Below are 25,702 nucleotides of genomic sequence, written 5' to 3' on the forward strand. Positions count from 1 at the left end.
AAAAAACCCAGTAACTTTCTCCTGTTTGCAATCCTTGATGTGCAATAGTGTTCTATGGGAGAGCCTTGCAGAAGGAGGACAAAACCAGACATAGCCCATGAGCACACATAATTCCTAAGACTTTCTGGCCATGCCAGACCATTTCATCACTACTAACTCTGGCAAAATTAATAATGTGAAAAATATAGATGTACTGCCATACTCCCATGCCATCATTATATAAATAGATAAATGCAGGGAAGTATTCTATTCAATTCAAACCTGTTTGCTTGAAGCAGATCTCATCTTGATCAACTTTGAAGAGATATTTTCTCTCATAAGCAAGGCTTTAATAGTTAAAATAGCTCATTACTGAAAGTTAGCACATTGCTTTTCTTCCAAGGAGGAAAAGATACAGATTATTAAAAAAACTTAAAAGCATGAATGTCCTCTTTGAATCTTGCTGAGGGGTGAATATTGAACGGCTGACTGCACTTAGTATTTTTTCACTTATCTTTTTAATGGAATTTTTAATTGACCTTTTAATAAAATGATGACACAGTACTATCTTAAAATCACTTTCTCCACTGCTGACTTCCATACATCTGGCTTTTATTTCACAAGGGAGAGAAACTGATAGAAATTGCAGGATCCTGGATTATCACAAACTTTCATACTCAGGGCTATAAAAACTTCTGAACACTTTTAATTGATAATGTAAATGAGATTTTCACACAACACTTATTAATTGAAGTTGATTCTTATCTGCGTTCAAACAGGCCAAGTGAGATGGCTGCAAATGAGGCTTTCACCTGATTTCTCCAATGACCTTGGTGGCAGGGTTAAAGGAACTCACAGTCTGTAAGAACTGGTGCTGAACTGTGAAATTCAACTCTTAGGTAAAGAAACCATGTGATGGGGAAGTGTCTGCAACCCCTCAAGGCTGTTTACCACAGATCACTATGGTATCTATGATCTAATGTGTCTGGCCAACTCTTCTGCAGTTCAGCAGCCCATTTTGGAACAGTCCAGATTTCACCTCTTAAATGCCGACTGAAACCCTGAAAGCTGGAAAATTTCCTGAGCCAAAGAGCCTTGACAGGATATGATGAGGTCAAAGGACAGGAGTTTGCTGTTATAATGCCTACTCTTTTTTCATTATCCCTGCATTTTCTGCTCCTTCATATCATCTGCCCTAATGATTTAATGTAAAAGACTTCTGCATTTCTTAATGCACAGCTTGATAACGGTGTTTAAAACAGCCTTTCACATTGTTAACCAATCAAATTCATGCTCTCTTTTCAAATTTTATATTTAAATCCCTTCTGGTCTGTGTTCTTTTGCAACATCCTCAGCCCCCTGTGAGAGTGGCTCAGAGGCTTTCAGCATCCCTGTTTTCAACATGCTGTTTGTCCCATTGACAGGAGTGGCACAGCTGCAAATGGACTACCAGTGAAAACGGAAAAGTATTCAGGTGCTGAATTCATTTTCAGTTAGAACTGGACACATGAATAACCAGAAAATATTATCCAAAACATTTTGTGCAGCAGGCCTGTGAAAAAGCACAGAAAAGACATAAAGAACATGGATTTCTGTCTAGCATACTCAGTATTTCCTTCTGTTATAAATACCCTTTGAGACTTCATTGTTCTCAGCATCCTGTTTGAAGGGGATGCTGTTCTAGGCAGGGAAGCTGTAATTTTGTCAGTCATTATTTCATTCTCTCTGAAATAATGACATGACGCTTCAAAAATGAGGTGTAAATAAACCTCAGAATTCTTTTGCTGCATACAAACAATTCTAAACTCCCTGAGAGACATTACAGAAATAATTAAAGAAGTTTGGCAAGTATTTAATAATAGGAGTGAGGTGCACACCAGAAGGCCATTTCTGTAACTCAGTACTCAGGTTTACAGCAGCACATGTTCCTCATTTCAGTGGGTACATATGCCAAGGATGCTTCTGCCTAGATCCATAAACTGGCAATGCTGAACATGTTATTAACAATATTTGCTGGATGACACATCCAGGCTCCAGCCCTCCACTCATGATAAGCAACCAAAGCATAGGGTGAGGCAAATGCATTCACATTACATCAGAATGATAATTCTCAATTTTCTTTCTGACTACTAGATGCAGTCCTTCTACCTGTCTGTGTCTAAAATGTTCTCTACCTAAAAAATATGAGCTATTTTTAAAGGACTAATACACTGAGTAGTCCTGATCACTGAAAAGTTGATCATAGCTATTGGTCAGTGACAGAAAAATTAAGCAAATTCACTTGACTGAACCATGGCAAAAGGGCTGATTTGTGGTACATCTGGAAGTGGTCCAAAATGCAGAATTGCAAAGCAGCTGTGCTGGGGGCAGCCAGGGAGGAGAGAAGTTTAAAGCTATTCCACTCATCCACTGCTGTGTGTCCATGGATCCACCGACCTTACACACTGTTCTATGGCACAAAAGGCACCTCTAGGCAGGGGAACCAGCAGAAGATCTATGCATTTTCCCTGGACCACAAGAAAAGGTGATATCTTATAGAGCATTGAGTCTGAAATATAAAGCACTTATTTTGTTGAAGAATCCAATACTATATGAAAGACTTTATGAACTAACTTAATTTAGGAAAATCATTTCCATGAATTGCAGCTGGAGAAGGATAACACTTTCTTTTAAGATCTCTCTTCATTCTCAGATATGAGAAGGATTTATCTCAAAAGCTTGAACTAACTATCTTTTCAGTCCCATTTGCATGTCTTTTTGCTAAATTTGGTTTTAGAGATGAAAGTTTGAAGCTAGTATCGCCTATTGTTTAGTAGAAGCATATAATTGGTGAGTGAAAGGAAATAACTGCAAGGGTAACTGAGTAGGAATCCATGGACAACCTCAGCCAAAAAGCTGTAAAGTCTTTGCAACAAGAAGACCTGTGTACCATCTCACTTTGTCAGCAAAATGAGGTTAACTGCTCCAACACTGCTGAGGGTGTTTTGCAGAGGAGTCTTATGAGTGCACTTCCATTTTAAGGATTTTCTGCCTCACAGCTCCTTTGCAACAGCAAACAACACCTTTTGTTCAGGTTTGTTCAAGGTATCTTACCAGTGGAGGCAAAACTGCTTCCAGTAGGATGCAGTGCTGTAAGAAGCTCAGGCGTTGGCCTCTGGTCACAGAAAAGGGAGAGGAGGAAGTGAGAGTCCCAGAAGTGGGACAAAGCTTCTGAAGCTTCTGTCCCTGGAGATACAAACTTCCTGCTGCCCTGAGGACACTGCTGCTCTCCAATCCCAGATCTGGCTGGGCTGTGCACCCTCTGGGCTCCCAAAGGCAGCAGCCAGCTTGGCTCTCTGGGCTCTCACATGGGCAGTGGGGTCAGCTCTTTTACTAGCCCACATTTTGCTTCACTCAATAATTGCCTAGTTTGATTAGCTCCAGGCTAAGTGATTACTTCAGAATCATCACCTACTGCTCTGCCTGTGGCAGGACTGAAGGAGAGAATAAAGGGGTTTTTTTCCTGACTAAGAACTCATCTGACAAAACAACCCTCCAGTTCTTTGCATTCAGCAGTGACTCAGAGGGATGCGATGACTACACAGCTGACAAGTCACCTTAATCATCCCAGCTGTAACAGCCTTTGTGTTGCTAAAAGAGGCTTAATAATGCTATTAAAACTCGTGGTATATGCTAAAATTTGTAGAACACTGTACAAGGGCTGCAGAGCTATGATTTTTTTTGCAGAGTCGGAATGACACAAACCTAAATGAGGAAATGAAATGCAGCATCACGTTGGCTCTTTTGCCACAGAGAGCAAATTTCAGAATTTTCACCCCGTAGGAGGGGATAATGTTTCAATTTCTGGTTTTGTCACAAAATGATTAAAAAAAACCAAACCAACAAAACCAAAACAACCCTGACATTCAATTATTTATTCTTAGACAAAATAAAATGTTTACTTTGATTTCTTATACTCCTTGGAAATGCACAGGAGCAGGCAATTCCAAAATGTCAGAAATCAAGTGAACAAGGCAGAAGGTCACCTTTTCTGAACAGGCATCTTCTTTTGGAAAAGGAAGGTGTGTGCCCAGTGTAAGCAAAGTCAGGTGACATGAGAAGAATACAGAAACACAGCTTGCCAGTGTAGGAGAAAATTCATACAGCCAAAGATCAACTGGAGTTGAAGCTGCCCAGAAATGTGTGAGAAAATAAAAATTTATTTTAAATACATTAATGGCAAAAGGCAGCATAGAAATAACATCACCTGTTACAGGATGTGGATGGGCACTTCACAAACAGGGACATGGACAAGGCAGAGGTGTTTAATGCATTCTTTGCCTCTATCTTCAACACAGATGATGGACCAAGGGAGTTTCAGTGCCCTGAGCTGGAGGACCATGGCTGTGAGAATGTTTGACTCCCAGTAGACCCTAAAATTGTGTGGGATCTGCTCCTTCAGCTGAATCCCTACAGATCTATGGAGCCTGGCGGGGCTCATATAAGAATCCCCAGAGCTATCTGATGTCATTGCAAAACCTCTCTAGGTGATTTTTGAGTGGTATTAAAAATCTTGTGGTTCTCTGGGAAAAATCTTGTGGTTCTCTGGGAAACCCAATTATAGAAGGGACCAGGCCTCCAAACTACACCTACCATTAAGCAACCAGCTTACTGCAGGGAAGCCAATGTTATCTACTGCAGAACTGAAATGAAGCACTTTAAGTCAGCTCCATTTAGTTAAAGGCAACTGAAAATAGTCATTACTGCTTGATTTTTTCACTGAGAGGGATTGCCAGTTGTTTCTGCAGAAAGCTGAATTTCACATTAAAAATAACCACTCACATGGAAAATTTCCAAGCAAAATTCTATTTGCAGCTTGTCTGTCTGACCAGAAGATCTGTTAGCATCAGAATTTTGTAAATCATTCTTGGTAAACTTGTTTGATCAGTTGTGAAATGCTAAAATGTATAATCAGCTCACTCTGACCAGTATCTTGCCTTTGTCTCTGTGCTTCATTTCCAAACTGATTTCTATAGCTATGGTAATGAGAAAACTGTGTTAAAGCCAATAGCTGCAATTACATGTCTTAAATATTAACAAACACACCTTTCTGATGCCAATGCTGCACCATGTGTCTGAAATTCTAATTAAATCTAAAAGAACCAGTTTTTTAAAACTGGTCAAACCCTAATATATTATTTTCCTCTTGCAAATTTGCATTCAAAAATTCCTTAAAAAAAAAAATTACTCACCTGCAATTCCCCTAATTAAAGATCCTGTCTGTATGTATATTGTTCTTAATACATTTTTTATTTTTCTTGTTTTACTTAAGAGTTAATTATTCTTTTCTTGTATTGAACTGTGAAAGATCAGCAACAGCATGAGACTGAAATATGCCTTCCAACTAAAACAAAGGGAAACCATCCATGGCAGAGATAATTAGTACACTTAGAATACCCTTAAATTGCTGAGGACTTGTCATTATGGAATTTACAAGCAGAACCTTGAAGGAAGCATTCTGGTCCATATAAACATGTCCTTTATTTTAGTTGCAGTGCCCAGCACTGAGCTCCAGGCTCAGGGGTGCCCATGGCTGCAAGGATTGCTAACCAGCCTCTCAACATCCAGTTGTCACCTCTGGGAGTTTGCTGCTAGGGCAGACGATCTCAGCATTTCTCTTTTGACCCAAGGGAGGAACTAGGGCTCTGCTAATGGAGACCTGGGCAGGTGGGAGGAAGGTTTATTCACTTTGGGGATGAGTCCCAAATGTAGATGTCCATATGGGCGCTGGCTGTCCAACCTTCCCTGCCAGGCAAAGGAGTCCCAGGGAATTCAGTGGAGTGAGAGGGTTTAACAGACCAGCTAGGAGGAGACTCAGAAGCAATTTGATATAACACAGGCATCTAGCATTGCTTCAAATGCTCTAGCATTTCTCCCATCATCCCTGTCCCAACTACTTCTGCTGTGTTACACTTTCCACCTTGGGCTGATTTTCAAGAGCAGACAACTCAAATGCCTAAAGCCTGGGCAACTGAGCTGAAGCCCATGTGAACAGTACCACATCTTAGGTGCCAGTGACTTCCCTGAGCATGAGGGAGCCTTAGACACCCTGCTGACACACAGGCATGCAAGTGTAGATGTCTCCATAGTGCCATGTGCCATCCCTCTCTATCTGCTGTGCATGCAGCATGACACACTCCCCAAATGCCCACCATAAGCTCAGTGCTGCCTGCAGCTGGCCAAGGCTCTCAGATCCTCACCAAATTCATCTGTAGTCTGTGCACAGTTTAACTTAGGCCACACACAAAGGTTTAATGGGGCCTCCCTACCTTTGGGAGGCTGCCTGTGCCCCAGGCCCTCAATAGTTCTAGCATCCCTCCTGCCTTGTAACTAGAATCCTGACTAAGGACTTTATTTTACCAATGTGTAAAGGGAGAAAAATAAGTCTGATTCCCCACAGACTCCTGTGAGTCAGTAATCAGTGAAGCATTTATTGCACTATCTCTCTGGCAGTGCTGCAGACTAAATCCCCTTGAGACCTTCTGTATATCTCCTAGTTTGTACCTTTGCCAAATATTCTCATTATCTTCTGACACCTTTTCCCAGAGGATGCCATTATGCTAAAACAATTTCCATGGAAGTCATGAGTGGGGGGAGGGTAAAGGATTAGGGTAAGAGGAAGGTTACACTTGCAATGATTTTTGTGAAGACTTATTCTCTAAACCATTAACTATGTCAAGGATTCTTGCTCTGCTGAAACACAAGCTTGTCAGAGTTCACATTAACATTAGGTAGGAGATGATTTACCAAAGAAATGAATGGTAACAGCCTTCACCCCTTAAACCACTAATTTCAAACTTTTCCTGTATGTTTCTCTCTCCATGTACAAAAAAGACCTGTGCTTCTGATACCTTTCTCTACTTTCAGTACAATTATTCATACAATAACACATATAAACAAAACAGCAGTATTTCTGCAGAGCTTCCTCAACTGTACTTCAACACTGTTTCACGTGAAGGATGTTTTGCATTCATTTAATAACAAGAATGCTCTGAGATAGCAGAGTATGTGGTACTTCAGCTCCAAAACGACTACAACCTGCAGACCATGTTCCTCATGACCCTCCTTGTCAGCACAAAGAAAGTCTTCTGGTGCCTTTGCAGCACTCTCATTTGCTCCAACAGCCTTCCCATTGCTCCCACCAGCCCTGCAGAGCCTCACTGAGCACGTGGAGCTTGGAGCTCAGACTGGGGGAGGAGAGAAGGGTGAGGAACCACACTGGGTTTCCTTCACCCTCACAAACCTCCAAAAAGGTTAACTCAGGTTTCAAATAGAGTGCATCGAGATTTTTTGAAGTGTTAGGACAAGCACTGACCAAGGTCCAAACTGACATTACAGATGTGTAACATGGATGGCATGTCAAATATATGTCAAATCAGGACAGAAAAATAAACTCTTCCTCTTGCCCCTTCCCTGCTCACAGATATGCACTTATGTTGGTCTAACTCTTACTCTGGGGGCCTGGCTCCTACTCAAGAAACTGTGGGGATCTACCTTGGCTTCCTGATAACTTTAGAAGAGCCTAAGATACTGCCCAGATGCTTAGAGTGTGTTTATATTGGAGCTACCTGCAAACAATTATGAAAAGGGGAGGAGAATCACTGTACAAACTCCAGGCTGAAGCTTAAGTCAAAGCTCTTGATTTCCTACCTGTATTTGTTTGGTTGGGGGTTTTTTCTGGGTCTTTAAGTACAGGAAACTGCAGTAGAAGAAAATGCATGCTAGGAAACAAGAACCTGGAGATGTGGCTGTAACAGCCTCGACCTGATCCCTTCTGCATCAATGCAAAGCCTTTCCTTCCACTGGCAGTGTGAGGGCATCTGAGTGTGGACCCTCCACAGCTGCTGATTTATACCATTTAATGGTATGTGATTGCCCAAAGGTTTCATGAGCTCCTGGAAAGCACAAATAGAAGAGGCTCTAAGGGGCAGTCAAATGCCTAATTGGCTTTCAGCTTCACTCTGAAGTAATAACAATACTGGAAACAGCACTTACAGGAGAATGGTTAACTGCTACTCCCCTAAAACAGTCACCTTGCAATTACATGTCAGCAACGCTCATTGTATGGCCTAATCAAAGCTTACCTTCAAGAAAGGTAAAATATCATAGCAGTACTAAAAGATGGAAAAAAATTTCCTTTTTGCGTCGATACGCTACTTCACCTAATTCGGTTGTCGTATGCATTTGTTTCTGGCTGTGTCCAAAGGAAAAAAGAAGCTAAAAAATTAGGGCAATCAATTTATACACAGTGTCTTTAATAGTAATTATTTAATATATCAAATGTCATAAAAAGGTAAGGTACATATTTTTAAATAGAAAGAAAAATAGTATACATGGAAGTACCTTCAAAAACTGCAAAATATATGTCCAAGTTATGTATTCCAAACTGAGGAAATACCCTCAGCTAATGCAAATTTTCAGTACAAGCAATGATCTGCCCTGAATTAATAACCTGTATTTTGGGGTCTAGGAGAAAATGTACATTTAAATTCATCCTGTCATAATAAACTCCTATTCAACCTATGTCTTGGAAACTTGGTGTGGCAGTAACTAATTCTTACTCATCTGTGTTTTTCCTGCTGATTAGGCACTAATTGACTCCTTTTACTCTGTAAAAAGAGAACACCTGACTGCTTCAAACACCAAGGTGCAGAGATCCTAGTCAGTCATGCATACACAACCTGAATTATTGGGAAGTTAAACCCTCTGTTATTTTCCCTGCTATCACACTGGAAATGGTAATTACTCATTTCAGCAGTCTTCCACAGTCTATCTGCTTTGTGACAAGCATGTTGCATTAGCTTGGATTGGTCTTTTTAAAAGTTAATAATCTAAATCTCACTTCAACCAGACTGACATTAGGGCCTGTGTAATAGTGGGGTTTAATACCTGCTTAATTTAGTTCCCTTAGAAGTGTTAAGCCAGTGTAAGTCATTCATGCTTTGAATCTTTTATTGGAAAATTGCTGCAGCACAGCTGAGAAGGGAATTCAAATTGCCTGAGTTTGTGGTCCATGGCTATCACCCCAAGGCCACATCTCCTTTTTCATCTTGAGGCTTTAAAGTACAAAGACTTGTGCACACAGACAGTGAGGTTTTGAATGCTGGCAGAGCTAAAGGATTTAATGCAGGTGGAAACAACCCAAAGTCTGCTCTTGTGACAAGATGGTTACAAAATCTTGAGATACTCCAAGAAATGAACAAAGGTATCATGACATGCTTCCCTAGACATCTCTCCTAGGCATGTGAAGTGTAAATCACTGCATAATCACAATGCTTATGAAGTATTCCTGGGATAGGGAGCTACAGTCTGCAATTTGTAACTAGTGAAGTGAAGCAGAGAGAAGATAAAAGATTTGCCCAGAGTTTGATAGTGTCTGCATTTTAACTGGATAAGAAAGGCAAAAATAATCTGTGCAAATCTCCTCCCACTAGGTAAAAAATTGAGCAGAGTTCTTTGCCCTCCCCTCCTGAAAACCAGCCATAAAATACTTCTGAGTTGCATAATTTTCATTTCATTCCATTGGATAATTTGGAAGTAAAAATAATCTTAAAATAGATGGTCTGGGGATTGTTTGATATGTACATGGTTCTCCTAATGCTTACATTAAAACACTTCCCAAGGTTCAATGAACATTTTGCTACTTTTCTTAGCTAGCTCATTAATTTGAGACATTTTACCATAACTTGCCCTTTTCAGGAAATGCCAGTGAGTAAAGTTTTTGCTTCATCATATCTGCTCCATGTGATTTTTATTTCTTTTGAAAGTTATGTTAGCAAGGAAATTATATTATACTGGCCAAGCTGTCTCTCTTTGCTATATCCATCTGATATTTGGCCTATGACACCTTGCTGACAGGTTTCCTCAAAAGCTTACAAAGGGGTAGAGGAAAGCTTTTAGAGTGTATTTGTCTCTGTTATATATCAAGCATGGTATAATACTTTACAGCTGCAAAGTCACCCTAAAGCCTTTCATCAGTTCAAGGCTCCATGAAAAAAACACTCAAAATCTTCTTGTTGCTGTTTTAAATCCAAGTCTCAAGTACATTTTCTTACCCAGATCTAGGTTCTCCTCCTCCTCCTGTAACAAATGTTAATCCATCAATACAGAGCACCCTTTCTTCTGGTTCAAAATGGTAATTTAGTAGCTTCTCTTAATCTTCCACCTGCTCCATTCCCTGAAATACATGAAAACTGAACTCTTCACAGCATTTACTCTGAAACTTTTGTGCCCAGATTTTTGCCAGGCTTTTTCTGGACAGTGAAAATGACCTCTCTCTCAGATGGCTGTCATGACAGTTTAATTACCTATTTTCAATTAATAGCAGCAGCATTCAACAATTGCACCAATTCTTCAGGTGTGCCTATCTACCAGGAGGAAAAACATAATGTTATCCTCACTTTTCTACATATTTTTCAGATTTATTAATATTATTGTCATTAATAATAATAATAATAATAATAATAATAATAATAATAATAATAATAATAATAATAATAACCATCATCATCAATTTATTTTTAAAACTTTACAAATAAAAAGGAGGGAAAAATAGATGGAGAATATCTGTATTTTTTCTTAGAAATCTTGCTTAGTATCAAGAATTTCTGCCCTTATCAGGATGCTTTCAGACAAATGGAGTTATGCTAAAATAAAACCACTTACACAGATATGTGGTACACATGAGGAAGTCTAAAGCTGTATGAATGGGTTTGGCTCTGAAATGAGTTTTTGACTCTGGGTCATTCATTGACCTTGGCCATAAGGGCACATTGTTAGCTCATTTTCAACTTGGTATCCACCCAATATCCTTTTCTGCCAAGCTGTTTTGCAGCTGAGCGGGCCCCAGCACTTAATGGTACATAGAACCATAGAATCATAGAATTGTTTGGGTTAGAACAGACCTCTAAAACCATCGAGACCAACTGTTAACCCAGCACTGCCAAATCCCCCAAATATCTCCAGGGTGGTGACTCCCCCTCCCTGTCTCCATCACCCCATCCCTTAATCACCTCATAAATCCTGTAGTATTTTTTATTCCCCACAAGTCCAACAGATCGAATACCATTTCTTCTGCTTACTTCAGGACATTATTTTGGTAAAAACTCTAAAATCTTGTGAACTCTACTACATTTAATTTGATTCCATTTCCCACGAAAGCTGGGGCTTGTTTCTCCCCAGAAGCAGGACTTTGCACTTCTCCTTGCTGAACTTCATGAAGTTCCTGTCAGCTTATTTCCCCTTGGCCTTGTTAAACCCAACCATAATGGGAATATCCCAAGGGACACACCAGCACAACTCTTTGCTATATATAATTGCTTCATTTATTTTATTTCCTTCTCAACATCTGCTCCAAGTATTCATCTCAGTATGACTCAGTGGAATTGAGAATTGAGGAATTCACAGTTAAGCCTGAAGGAGGCCTGAGCTCCTTTTCTTTCCATGGTGGGGGAATGCAGAAAGCATCCAATTTCCACCCTGTGTTCTCAGTACCCAAATCACATCTATTGAAATATGAACATTGAAATATGCAAATATTTCAATGAGTTTTCAAAACTCTTCACTTATACAGTTTATAGCCAAATGACACAGCCTGGCTTCCTTCAAGCACCTTTCTACATAAACTTGTTTCTTAAAATCAGGCTGAGGTCTGTTTTCCATTTGCAGGTACAGAAAGGGGCACTGGAATTGTAAGAAGGGTGCACTTACTCAGTATTGTGTGTATCAATGGTGTAAAAAAGCTCATGCAGTTCTTCTCCACTCAGAACTCCATCAGAAAAGTAAGTTTTGAATTCATTAAAGGACAGTTTTCCATCATCTGAAACAATGAAGAAATGGAAATTGACTTAATTTAATTCATGTTTTTTCTTGTTTATTTCATGCAGTAAAAGAGGAAAGTATTAAAAGCTTCTAGGTCTTTAGCTTAAATGTAGAAACTTTATATTTTAAATGCAAGGATAATAATCAGCAAACAAAAGTCAAATAAAGATACACCTTTTCCTGTTATTTAGAAGAAATCTGAAATATTAAATTGTACTTAAGTAATGATTTATCTAAATTGATTGAGCCTTTGCATGAAGCATAAAGAATGTTTTTATAGCCTAACACTTCACAACTTTTTTTGGGTAGCACTAAATGTAAGTTCACATGTTTCTTTATTTCCCACAGTAACATACTGAATCCCTCACAGGGCACAAAAAAAACCCCCAAAACTGTAGAGGATAAGACTAAGATGTTCTAAGCATCAGACTGATCTACAGTGTATTGTGACTTAATTTTATAGTGGTGAAGAACCTATTATAAAGGCACTCTCTAATTCCTGTGACTAAATGCTGTACTACAGCAGGCAGATTTGAAGAGTAGAGCTGAGAAGTTTCCTCCTTCTTTTACTTGCTATTATTTCATAATTTGACTGGAATATATGGTTTCAGATATTGTGAAGAGGTTTCAAAATTGTACAAATTAAACGTCTGTTTCAACAAAACCATTTTGAAATGTTTAATATGAAAAGACAGAGTGTAGTTGGAGATGATCATCATTAAAATCAAAATAAAATGTCAAGATCTTTAAGAGCCAGAGACCAAGATGGCACAAAACTGCAATGATTACCTAGCTGAGAATCTAAATACATTTGCCATTTGGCTCTGGTTACAGAAAAGGAATATCAAATATTGAGTGTGTTGAGCTGAGTGTTCTCACAGATAAGCTTCCTTTGGCTCTTACAGATACAATCAATTGCTTAATCAAACTACCTCTGCAGCTTTATCCTTTGCTGGGAAGGCTGATTTACATGCAAGTTATACACATACTCAAGAATACTTGTGACTGAGAATACTCAATGACTTTTGGCAACTTTCCTGAGATAAACATATGAGTTTACCCATAGAACAGCCTGGGGTATGACACAAAATACAAAAAAAGTCTGTTTCAGTCATTCAGGATCATTGGCTTTATCTCAATCCAGAAAATCACTGATCTACCAACAGACTGGGTACTTTAGCTATTTTCTTTATTTTTTTGTCATCCAAGAGCAGACATTGCCTTTTGGTTCATTGCTGTTTATTCTTAATAACATTCTGAATGTTATTGACATTGAGTGACAAATCACTGAGATTGTTTCTGGCAAAACACAAGGACTTTTTGAACCTGTTTGGTACTTACAGACTTCATAGAGTTACTTTTACCAAAAAACCAGCTCTGATTAACCAGGGCACTTCTCTGATTTTGTGTAACTGTTTTGCCAGAGCAGCTGGGGAGGGCTTCACTGCCAGCGGCCATCCTTGTGCTTCCTCAGTGCTCAGATGAAGCTCAGACCCAACGCTGAACAAGTGCTCCCTGTGCTGTTAAACTGAAGATGCATTTGCCTAGACAGTTTAGCTTTTTTCCCCCCCAAGTGTCAAGAATAGCTTTTATTTTAAAGGCTGTGTCATGTGTCCTCAGCACCACTGCCCTGGGCACACCTCAGTGCCCTTGGAGTGCCCAGATAAACGCTATCTGGTTTAAGTGCTGAGCAGAAACCTCTATTAGAGATTCTTCAATCCTTGCCACTGGCAAAGTGACAGGGGAAGGATGAGTAATGAAATAAAATTCTCTGAAGCTGTGCATCCATCAGGGAAATCAACCTTCAGCTGTATTTGCCTTGGCAATGTTATTTAAGAAGCTGTTTTTCAAGACCTGCTTGCTTTTGTCTGTCTTCTCTGACATCTTTCAAAAGAAGGGCTTCTTTATAAGCAGGCACAGTCACCTGTTCTCCTTTGTCTCCCAACTGGCAGACAAATAAATAAAATGAAAATATAAACAATAAAACGAATTCCCCCACATTGCACTTGCAAATTTAGAAACAGATTCACACAGTGGTTTACAGGAGCCTTCCTCCACAATTGCATTCTTGTTACAATTGCATTCTCACATTTATTTCAGTAACATTTACCTGTCTATTGAGTAGATGTTTTTCTGTGTAAAATATGACCAAGCGATATCCCCCAGCCAGTCGGCTGCAGAAATGCTACTATAATCTTCAGAATATTCTTTAGATAGCTGATGCCTTCAGTAGAGAACAGCATATCTGACAGAGGAAAATCACACACAGTCTCTGAGTTGAAAGGTGATTTCAGCAAGCTAAAAGGTATCGAGTGAAAAATGGACAAGGGCACAGAGGTATTTGGAGCCTGTGTGCACAAAGATAATGGCAAATAGTGAGACTACAGCCGGTGAAGGAAGTTACAGTGATGTGGAGAAGAAGGATGTCTCACAGAGATGCCAGCAAATGCTGGAGGACAATTAAACCACTTCCACTCTCTCCTATTTTGGGCATCCTGTTAGGGTTCTGAGTCTTTCTAAGTAGTTTAAGAAGAGTCTTTTCATAGCAGGAGCCACATCAGATGGAGCTCATATGGCTGATTGACAGCCCTAGCACTTATGGAACTTGGAAGAGCCACATGCAAGAGTTTTTGGCAATCATAGGGGAGAACCACTCTTGGCTAAAGCTCATGCTGGGGTTCACCTTAGAAGGATGTGATTTAGATAACTGAGCCCTCATAGCTGTCTTGGCCCAATCAGACAGTGCCAAACCTATTATTGTGGGGAGCCCCTGAAGCTGGGAATAATGTGCTCTGACTCCATGATTCAGAATGCTGAACAATTGCTTTATTAAATGATATTATATTACACTAAAATAATATTAAAACTATATTAAAGAGATACTATACTATACTACACTACAGAAAAACCTGTGACTGTCTGAGACAGCCAGAACACAGCTTTGACCCAACTGGCCAAGGAATCAAAACAACCTTCACCGGTGTCCAATAACCAAATCACTTTGGGTAAGCAATCTCCATAACATATTCCACATGTGCAACAACAGGAGCAGTGAATAGAGATAAGAATTGTTTTCTCTTCTTCTCTCTGTGTTTCTCACTGCCTTCCCAGGAAAAATCCTTGGTAAGTTGTGCCTGCTGCTCTCTGTGAAGAGAGCTGTGGCCACACCAAACCCGCCTCCAGGCTGGCAGCATGCACACGACCAGGGCAGTGAGGTTGTTTATAAGCACAGATCAATAAGAACAGATCTCTGCCCCTGTAGGCAGAATTAGCAAAGGAAGAAGAGATAACAACAAATGATATTAATAAATGGAAAAACTCCCCGTGGCAGAAAGTAGTTATTCACCAGGAAGGTACAACAGGGACTAGGAAATGACTCAAAGTGCTCAAAGTCACTTCTGCCATGGGAAAGCCAAGGGCCAAAACACAGACCCATTCAGGCCCTCGCAATTCTCAATGGGAGCTCAGTTTCTCTTGTGGGTGTTGTGACAGCCCTTTATGGATTTTTGAATCCATCTGCCTTTTTAGAACCTAAAGCCTTCAAGTGTTTCACGTGAGCCACAGAGCCTGAGTGGCTGAAGCAAACACACTGGGAAGGCAGTGTGAACGTGGGTCCTCCTCCCAGCTCACCTGCTCCTGGGGACCTGCTGTGGGACCTGTCCTTTGGAAGGCACTGACAGTCCCCACCTGCTGTAAAAGGTTTGGAACAGATTACTTGTGTGCTATTGCCCTATGCACAGAGAAAACAAGGTAGTGCAGGGGGGCACATCACAACAGACATAGATGGACTGGACCAGATGCAAAAAGATGAAACCCACGTGGTTCATTAACACATGGCACACAGGCTGGAATCGGACCAAGAAAGATCTGCCGAAATAACAAATTTCAGTGTGCCAAGGCAAGCATGCCAATAATATCCACTGGGTCCCAATCATAAGGGGGCTGCATCAGAGAAAGCACAGACGTGGATGAAAATTTAGAGAGTCTGGACAAGTGCATTAAGCTTTTATTGACTCTGATCTATATTGTATGTTGATAAAATCAGAAATAAGCATTTTGAGCCATTATTCCATCTTTTATGCTAGAAAAGCTTCACACAAGTAACCAAGTGATTCCAAGGCTAACAGGGAGAGGGTTTAGGTTATTTCTACAGAAATGTTTTTGGGGATCTGTAGCACAGACTCCAGCCATGCAGCACTTGAAGGACGCAGGGGGTGCATGGGGAATCCCACCCCAGGCTGAGCCTGGGCTCTGGAACAGGATGCAGGATGATGTCTGCAGTGGATCCAGATGGAAGCAAACAGCAACATGGTGAGAGTTCATGGGACATACTCCAAGGGTTTTGCCTTACAAATCCATTCACTGAGTAAGCTGGGAGCTTAAATCAGGGATGCTACAGTTCAGAGAATTTCTGTCCTCTGGCTTCTGTTTAGAAAATGTGCTCTGCAAAGTCATTCAGTAAATCTGTAGCTCAAACATGGCCACTTTGGGCCATTCAGACCTGGCTATTCTGGGTATCGTGGTGCACCGAGCTTCCCCAAGGGATTCCTGCACATTGCTGTTTTTCTCCAGGGAGGTCACACAGGAGTTGTGTCACCCCATCATGCTGTGACCTCTCTGGCCAGACCATATGGTGGGGAGAGCCTGTGCACTGATGCAGCTGCCACTGAGCAGAGCTTCTGGGGCAGTCTCTGGGCTAGCTGAAGACTTCATGAGATGACAGGATGTTATAGACACAGGTTAGGAGATACTGGCCTAGATACAAAATGTTGAAATCAAGGACTTTGCATTCTGTGCTTTGGTATAACTCCAAAATTTTTCTTGGGAAAAAAGTTTAACCCACTAAGTGGCAATCTTGAGAGCCTGCAGGCCAGCTCTGACAGTTCACTTTAGGGAAGCTTCCAGAGATCCCCTTCCCAAGCTGTGTTCTCTCTCAGAGGCATATTCCCTTAATCCTCAGGCACAGTATGAACTAGCACTCTGGTAAACAAACTAGAACCACTGACAAATCCCAGTCTGAGAACTGCTGCAGTGAGGCAGCTTTCACCTTGACAGAGCTCACCTACAGACACATGAGCCAGCACAGATAGTAGAAGACTCACCTGCAAAGTCAGTGTTTATTCTGAAAAGGCACTGTCAATAAATAATGAATAGGAAAACACCTATTCTGGTCTCTGCAAAGCTGACTCTGGAGTAGGCATTGCAAGATTTCCTCCTGATGATCATACAGGTGCACATCAGAAATGTTCTGGTTATTTTCTGGAAATCTTGTTGGTCACTCAAAAGCCTATGATCTGTGAATCAATCCCTTTGGTCACTGACACCAGTGAAAGGGACAGGGTGCTACTGCTGCACTCACCTTATTTTAAGGAATCCTTTATTTATGACCCACAGTTTTTATTAAGCTACTGTTAGCATGGTTTTAGAGCTGGGCTGAAATCCTCAGATTATTTTAATCAATATGCTGCATATATAATGACAGTATTTTATACAGTTTCAGAATTCCACATACAAAAGCCTGGTGTGCCTGCTCTGTATCATGAAATCAGGGGTACTGAATACGACAGAATTCAAAGATTATCTCATCTGACTATTTTTCATTTTATAGATCCTAGTTCAAATACATTAAAAAAGATATATATATTTTAGGGGGAAAAAAAGCTTTCAGTGAGTGCTTGTTTGAAATGTCACAGAAAAAAAATTAAACCAGACATAAATGCAGTGATTCTGACATTAATAAGATGCTGTTGCAAGTCTGCTGGTTGTTTGATATTCAGGTTTGTCAATCTATGGAGCTTTAGTCTTCTTTTGTTTAGTCAGTTTTTAAAATTTTCCCTCATTTGTTTGCAGTCATGCCTGAAGCATTCTGTTTACAGTGTTCCTTACGGTTCAGGCCTTTTGAGTTTTTATGAAAACGTCTGCTTCTGTGGCAGATATTACCAATGATGTTTCCAAATATCTTCCTCTTAGGAGCTTTAAGAATGTTTGAGGTATAGTTTTACTCAGTGCTTTTTCTTTACAGCTGACTTGTATCTGCAAATCAATGAAAGCACCTATATACAAACCATCTTTTCCAAACCTGTCATATTAGAGTTGCCTTCCTTAGGGCCTAGAGGCATCCAAGAGCTTGGGGGCAGGAGCTGTTAAGTTATGGCCTTTGTTAAGGCCATACTCAAATACCAATTTGAATTTTGTGGAGGAGAGAGACAGCTGAGAGCTACTCCTCCTGGGGGACAGGGCTAGGAGTCACTCCCTCCAGGTTTGACTGGATGGACACTGCAAAGTGCCAAGGGGAGTCTCAAATGCCAGAGCATGCCATGTTTCCAGAGCAGGAGAGGAGATCCAGACAGACTCTGGCAAAAGGCAAAGGCAATGGTCCTCTTCCCCAGAGGGATGGCAAGAGAAATGGCCCCCACCACGATGCCAGCAAAGGCAGGGCACTTTTCTCTAGTTATTTTGTGGTGCTCCTTGCTTTTGGTCTGTGTTGAGCCATCAGTGTCAAGGCACCTTCCCCTTGTTACTCTTGCAAGATCAAGGGTTGCATTCTCAGTAGATTATTACTTTTTTTTTTCCCCCATCTATTTGACAGTCAGACTGTTTGTGATTGGACTTCTGCAATGTAGTCTGTATTTGAAATTCCATTCCTGTGCTAAGAGGAGGGAATTCTGGCAGGAGGCAATTCTAATTGGGCACATGTCACAGCTGCATGGTCACAAGAGGCCCCTGGGTGACATTCACCAACAACTGAAATCATTTCACTTGACTGCAGGTCACTGCAAGGCTGATGGGGTGCCCCACGTCCCTCCTGGCATATCAGGGGATAAGAGAGACATTTCATGTAGACAAGCACGTGCAGGTGCTGCATTCACATATGTGTGAGGCAACCACTGTTTCTTGAGAGATGAGGGAAGTGAATTTTTTTGGGGGGAGTTAGAAAAGATTGCATTTGGCAGTTCCAGTTTCCCATTTTTTCTTCGCTCCCTCCATTGAAGGCTAGGGACAAGATTTTATTTTTCGTGAGGAATTTAATGAATTTGATTTTGGTTTAAATAGCAAAAGAAATTAAACAAATGAAGATTTTTCCTTTTAGCTGGATTTTTTTTTCCAAATTAGTTCTGTGTGAAATCCACATGCTTTCCTTTGAGCATGTGGTGTTCTATAAAGTAAACCTTACCAAAATTTCATTTTGACATACAGACCTGAAACATCTCCTTTCCAAAAAGGTCAATGTGCAGCATCTCACCTTTATGAAATTGCTTTTTTCTCCCCTCAGGATTTTCTGTTGCTTCTGTCAATATTATGACCCATATAGTTCTTTAAAATCCTTCCCTGTGCCTTGTTCTCCCTTTAAAAAAAAAATCATATGACCTTTTCATTTATGGGAGATATATGGATCAGCTCCACAAAAAGCAGAGCCATGAAATAAGAACTACAGAGAGAGTTTATGAAGCTGATCCTCTCATGGAATTTCTGCATAGCTGATATTTCCAGAAATAGGACAGTAACAGAATGATATATGCACCTGGCTGGCAAAGAAAGAAGCCATTTGTATGACTTCATTCACATGGCTGTTTGCTAAAGGACTTTCTTAATTGACCAAAAATGCCATAAATTATTGTAGCATTTTTGAGTACCAGCAGTTCAGTGGAATGTCTTGGCTCTTTTGGTCTTTCATTTTATACTGCCTTTGCAAGAATATTTATCTTTCCTTGTGGTGGAAGGCTTACCTGAAGTCCCACAGGCCACGAGTTCATAGTAAAAATGCTTATACAATACTCCTACTTATCAGCTCCATCTACTTTTTTTGATTTTTTTTCCTTGCTGTCTAGCAAGAATCTAGTAAAGTTTTTGATGATATTTTCTCTGAAGGTATTTTAATCTCACAAAATGAATGAATACAGCAGAGGAGGTTCTATTAAAAGTATACGAGAGAATTTAACAGGGCTGTGTCATAGACAGTAATGTAGTATTTGTTACTGAAAGCCAATAGTTGATTTCCTGTAGTACAGAAAGGAAACACTGAAAGTGTAAGTAGACCAGTCATTAACCAAAACCAATAATTTATGGTGACAACAGTGTAAGCATTTTCAGTAAGTGGTCACATATCCAATAACCTTGCTGAAAATGAACTTAACTTCATAGCCTTGAAACAAATCTCCCTATCAATGTGGCACAAGCCTGTGCATTGCTAGATAATCAAAGTGGAAGTCCCATGGGCAACTGATGGTTGAGCAAACACAATTAAAACCCAAAAGCTGAAATAATTTCAAATTCATGGACATTAACAGAACTGAAGTGACTGAACTTAGCCACTTTTCTGCCAATAATATGTTGTAAAGAAACCTATACAGGTAGGAATACCAGTGACCAAAATCTCTGGGGCTGATATGGTTTTGTATTGCTCTGGTTTGTCCCCAGTACTGGGAGCTGTTCCCCCTGTTTACAGTGATGTACAGTAATGAGCTGTGGGGAAACCCAAATGAGGACTGAAGTGCTCCTAAGCACCAAAGTGGATCCACCAGGGCTGGCACAGCACAAGCCCAAAGTCCAGGGCAGGGACACAAAGCTCCAGGGTCTCTTTTAGTCTCCAGGGGGTTGATGAGTTCTGCTCATGTGCTCTGACCCTCATCAATCTTCAGGGCAGATGAACACACATTATTCCAAACACCATGAGCAGGTCTGAGGGGGATGCCAGCAGAGCTGTGCTGTGGTTGACAGGTAATGAAGCTAGAGATGCACCACTGCAGGTGCAGGGAGTCCTCCTCCTCTTCCCATGCCAGCCCTCACCTTGGAATTCACCTTGCACCATCACTGCCCATGCAAACAACTGGCAAGCTAGCTGACTGAGGGAGATAACAAAGAAAACACTACCAAAAAACTCTCACAGTGGTGGATTCTGTGGCTCCTGAGCTCTCTGAAGGAGCCTACCATGGTCTTGTGCACATGAGCTGGAGCAGGAATAGCAACCAGAAGTGGGCTGTGGAGGTGAGATTTCTGTCTCAGAAACAGTACACAGTTATTCAACATACTCAGTTATACCACAAAACTGTACAGTAGCCACTTGCTGTCCAAGAGTTCTTCCTTGTAAGTTATCACTGATTTTCTCAATGGTATCCATTTGCCTTCTCTTTATTGAATGCACCCAGTATCTGTTTTCTGAGGATTGACTGGACTGGGAATTACTTGTCAGGGTTAAACCTGTCTGATCTGTGGGCTTGACACTGTTCAATGCTTCTCTTGTTAATAAAAACCTTATGACTTCTGTAGTATAAATATGTGCATTGGATTCAAGGGTTTATTCTTCCAATAACATTTTTTCCAATATTTTTTCCAATATTTTTTCCAATATTTTTTCCAATATTTTTCCAATATTTTTTCTGACACTGAAAAAATACAAAAACAAGCTGATTTCTGGATGTAGCCTATGGTGGTTTAAAAAAGATAAGATGGAGCTTCTTACAAGTATTTCAGACCTTGAGTCAGTGTCACTAGAAAACACTCACATGTACCCAAAGTGCAAATCAAACACAAATGTCAAATTGTGAAAGCATAAGATCTGTCCTTAAAGAAGGGAAGATCAGATCACAACACAACATAATATACGGCACTGAATCTGCAGGAAACATAAAATGACATGAGGGATGTCTGCTTTTCCTGTTAGGATGTTTAAAACATGACATAAAATGCTGAATTAATGATGGATTCTTTTTTCCAAAGCAAAGAGGCAAGATGTGGAAGAAATCTTACCATTCTTGTCTGCTCTTCTTAATATCTAAACAAAAAGAGAGACAGAAAGAACAGAGTCATTTTTTTCTTTTGTATGGGTTAATAACAAGCAATGTTCTTAGTACACATTAATAGTTTGGGCTCTACATCACATTTTCACAAAGCTGCATAGAATTTTAAAATTCTTAATATGTCTTCATCCATCCCTCTGAGCTTTTTTTAACTCCTCCCTTGCTGTGTGCACTGAAAACCAAGACCATAACAAGAACCAGCTTTATTTTCTAGTTTGTTTATGGATTACAACGATGATGCTCAGGCACAAAACCTGGTACCATATGGCTACCATGATACTGGACTCAGGTTTGAGAGAAGTGGCTTAAAGAAGCAGATGAATGATGGCTGGGAGGATGTGCTGAACATCTGAGATGGTGAGAAAGACTCATGGTTTGTGTGGGTGGAGGAAGCAAAGGGTAAGTCAGGAGAGGAGCTGGGTGGCACAAAGGGATCAGACTCGGTGTCACTGCAATGGGGAATCATCCAGGGAATGCTGCCACAAGTGTAGGCAAGGCAAGAAAGCAAATCTTCCAAACGTAGTTTCTATTGCTGCAGCAAATATCACTGAAGTGTTTCAAAATATGTTTTTGCACATATATTTTTGAGAGCTGACAGCAATGGAAACATTCTCTGGTCTATTAAAATGTTAGTAGCATTTAAACAGCTTCTCCAGCACATGCCATGGCTGCTCTGCTCCTGGAAGTGAAACCAGACAAGATGGATCCAAGTGCCCAGCTCTCTTGGAGCACCTTCATGATTGTTTTGTGGAGGGTGGGGTTGGCAGGGAAACCAACAGAGCTGTGACCCACATCCAGGACTTCACTGATGGTGAACTTTGCATTGAACCAAATTTACAGCACATAAAATATGAAATATACTTAGTAAGATGACACTTTCCCTCCCTATTTATCCAAATAAATGATACATTCAATTTTCAGTATAACGCTTGAACTTTTGAGGGGATATAGCAGTGGAGTTTCAATCAAATGAAATGTCCCATAACCATTGGTCAAGAGTAGCAAAAGTTTCTGTTTAAGTAATTAAAAAATTATTTAAAATAAATTATTTTATGTATTTATTATTTTTATAATTATTATTTAAAATTATTATTATTTAATTTAATTATAATTTAATTATAATTTAATTATAATTTAATTTGTTTCAATTAATTAACCCCCCCTGCCCCCAACCTTAAGCAAGTATTAAAATCCTTTAGACACTTGAGAGGGAGTTTGACAGAAGACCACAGAAGAGGTTATTTTAGCAATCATAAATCACTCTCCTTTGGTCTCTCTCTCTGGAGAGAGATTATTTATAAGAACATTTAGTGACAGAACAATGGGAAATTATTTCAAACTGAAAGAGAATAGGTTTAGATTAGATGTTTGGAAAAAAAATCTTTGCTGTATGGGCGCTGAGGCACTGGTACAGGTGGCCCAGGGAGGTTGTGGATGGCAGAGTTCGAGGCCGGGCTGGATGAAGCTCTGAGCAGCCTGGTCTAGTGGAAGGTGTCCCTGCCAATGGCAGGGCTTTAGAACTGGATGATTTTTAAGATCCCTTCCAACCATGCCATTTTATCATTCTATAATTTTATAATTCTATTCCCCAGGGGAATCAGGACCTCAGTGCCTGCCTTTTCTGTGCAGCCTTACAGCCAACCTCTTGCTGCCTGATCTAATTTAAATGTGTTTATATAGGTGGGGTACTTCACTGAGGAATAATCACACACCTACACATCCCCAAATATCTAAAATATCTGTGACATGATACACTTCTGTACTCTCGCAGCAGAAGGGCCAGTCCCTGCTTTGAAGCAGGCATGGCTTGGATTTAAGGTTTTCCTCCAGATATAAGAGGAAAATCACAGAAACAGCCTCCTCCTATTTGTGGGTTTGTGAAAGGTATCTGCTCTCCTATAAATATGAACGTGACACTGGTTTAAGAAAATGCTGAAAATTAAACAAATAATTTTATTTTGAAATCTTTTCTACTTTAGTGAAATCAAAAGTTTTCAGTTTATCAGATAATCTGACCATGTGCAATTTCCCAATCCAGTGTGTTAAGTTAAATTGGGGAGCTGGCTGCATTTAACGTTTTTTAACTCTTTCCTGACAACTTGGATTTCTCTTCTGTTTTTGTGATGTATGACTGTAATTCTCCCATTTCTTTTACAAGTGGTATCTCTGAGACAAAAGGAAAAAAAAAAACCCACAAAAATACCCAACCAAAGAAAAAAACCTGTATTTTCAATATACACTTGAATTGAAATGAAAATGGAATTGAATTGAAAAGTCAATAAAAAGTCTTATTTAAACAATTTTCTGTGGAGGCTAGAGAAATCAGGAGATGAACAGATGAGGTTCATTTGAAATAATTTGGGGAAAGGTTGGGGAAGTTGAAGTGGGCATATTAGAGAAAACATCTAGATAAAGAGTCCTTTAATACAGGCTATGCCATTTTCAGCTGATTTGTGGAATAATGCCAACACAAGAGCTGGTCTGAAGTGGATCAGAGTTGGTGGTAGAGTTGGTCTCAAGATTTGCAGGTCTCACCAAGGTCAGGGGATACTTTGAAGATCTTTGGATGGGAGTTTGCCTTGGAACAAAGAAATACTCTGTGCTGCACAAATTTAGACAAAAAAACTTTACAGCTGCACCTTGCAAGATGCCCTTGGTGACTGCCTAGCACAGCACCTCTCGGGGCTGCGTGGCCAGACGCTCATCAGGGCACCTCCCTGGGCTCACCCTCAAAGGGCTGAGGGGCTCAGGATTCTCTGCACATTGACCTTGGGCTCCTCAAATTCGTCAGGGTCTAAAGGGATGGGAAGAACCTGCATGGTTAGTGAAAAAAAACCCAAAAACTTTTATAGGGTGACAAACTTTAGTGAAAGGCACCCCCATCCCCCTGCCCCAATAAAAACAATAAAATTTGAAGTAACTTATTAGAGAGGTGCCTGTTTAGACTGTTTTCACTCATTTAGAATGGTGACAGAACCTCTTCTAGCCACCCCCAAACACACTAACCTGCTCTCCTAACACATGCAGCCATTAGAAACAAAAGGGGAAGGGGAAAGGATAAGGGGAAGGGAATGGGAAAGGGAAAGGGAATGGGAAAGGGGAGGGGGAAGATTCACGGTCTCACTGGGCTTTGCCCCCTTCCATGAGGGAGGAGATAACAGGTCAGGAAAAAAAAAAAAGAAAGAAAAGAAGAAATAAAAGGAGGGAGGGGGGAAGTATGGAGAGGAAAAAAGGCAAGAGAAAAAGGCAAAGCATAACAAACCAGGTGCCCCCTCCCCAAACACTGGCAGGTGCCCGGTGCGAAGAATGGCTTCCGTGCCCTACTCACATCGCGGAAGATGCGCAGCCCCGCTCCCCGCTCCGCCGCCATCCGCCCGCCTCAGCCGCCGCAGCGCCCGCAGAGCCCGCCCGGGGCCGGGCCGGGGGGGGCCGGGCCGGGGGGGGCCGAGCCGGGGGGGGCCGAGCCGGGGGGGGCCGAGCCGGGGTCCCTGCGGGGGCCGGGCCGGGGGAGGCCGGGCCGGGGTGCCTGCGGGGGCCGAGCCGGGGTCCCTGAGGGGGCCGAGCCGGGGGGGGCCGGGCCGGGGTGCCTGCGGGGGCCGAGCCGGGGTCCCTGCGGGGGCCGGGCCGGGGGAGGCCGGGCCGGGGTGCCTGCGGGGGCCGAGCCGGGGGGGGGCCGAGCTGGGGTCCCTGCGGAGGCCGGGCCGCGGTCCCTGCGGGGACCGGGCCGCCCCCCCCGCCCCGCCCGGCCCCGGGAGCCCGGCCCAGCGAGGGCAGGAGCCGGGGCGGCCGTGCCGTGCGGGGCACACGCTCCCGTTGCATCCCTAATTAGGGCGGGCTGTGGCGACACTTGCGTTGTCTCCATGAAGGAAACCTGGGTCTTGCGGTCTGTCAGGCCACGTTTGCACCCTCGTTTTGGCTGCCGCCCCCCTTCAGCACAGTCACTTTGGGGAGATGTTTCTCAGGAAAGCCACGAGAGTCCGTTCCGAGGATGGGCTATAAAATATAAGGTGTAAGATGAAGTCCCGGCAGTGCAGGGGTGACGGGGCGGCTCTGTGTTCCACACCGCG

At 41.5% G+C, this 25,702-nt stretch overlaps 1 protein-coding gene across 1 annotated transcript in view; it reads right to left on the minus strand.

The window, feature by feature from the left end:
* NECAB1 (N-terminal EF-hand calcium binding protein 1) overlaps nt 1-25,244 on the minus strand; it is a 54,820-nt gene extending 29,576 nt beyond the window's left edge. The window contains 3 exon segments of the mRNA XM_071421623.1: nt 11,728-11,836; nt 21,586-21,610; nt 24,898-25,244. Of these exon segments, the coding sequence (XP_071277724.1) occupies nt 11,728-11,836; nt 21,586-21,610; nt 24,898-25,005 (242 nt within the window). The 5' untranslated portion in view covers nt 25,006-25,244.
* Nucleotides 25,245-25,702: the final 458 nt, after the last annotated feature.

The sequence above is a fragment of the Agelaius tricolor genome, unplaced genomic scaffold (genome assembly GCF_023055355.1).
Source record: "Agelaius tricolor isolate 1412-34295 unplaced genomic scaffold, bAgeTri1.0.p SCAF_2, whole genome shotgun sequence".
NCBI classification, from domain to species: Eukaryota; Metazoa; Chordata; class Aves; order Passeriformes; family Icteridae; genus Agelaius; species Agelaius tricolor.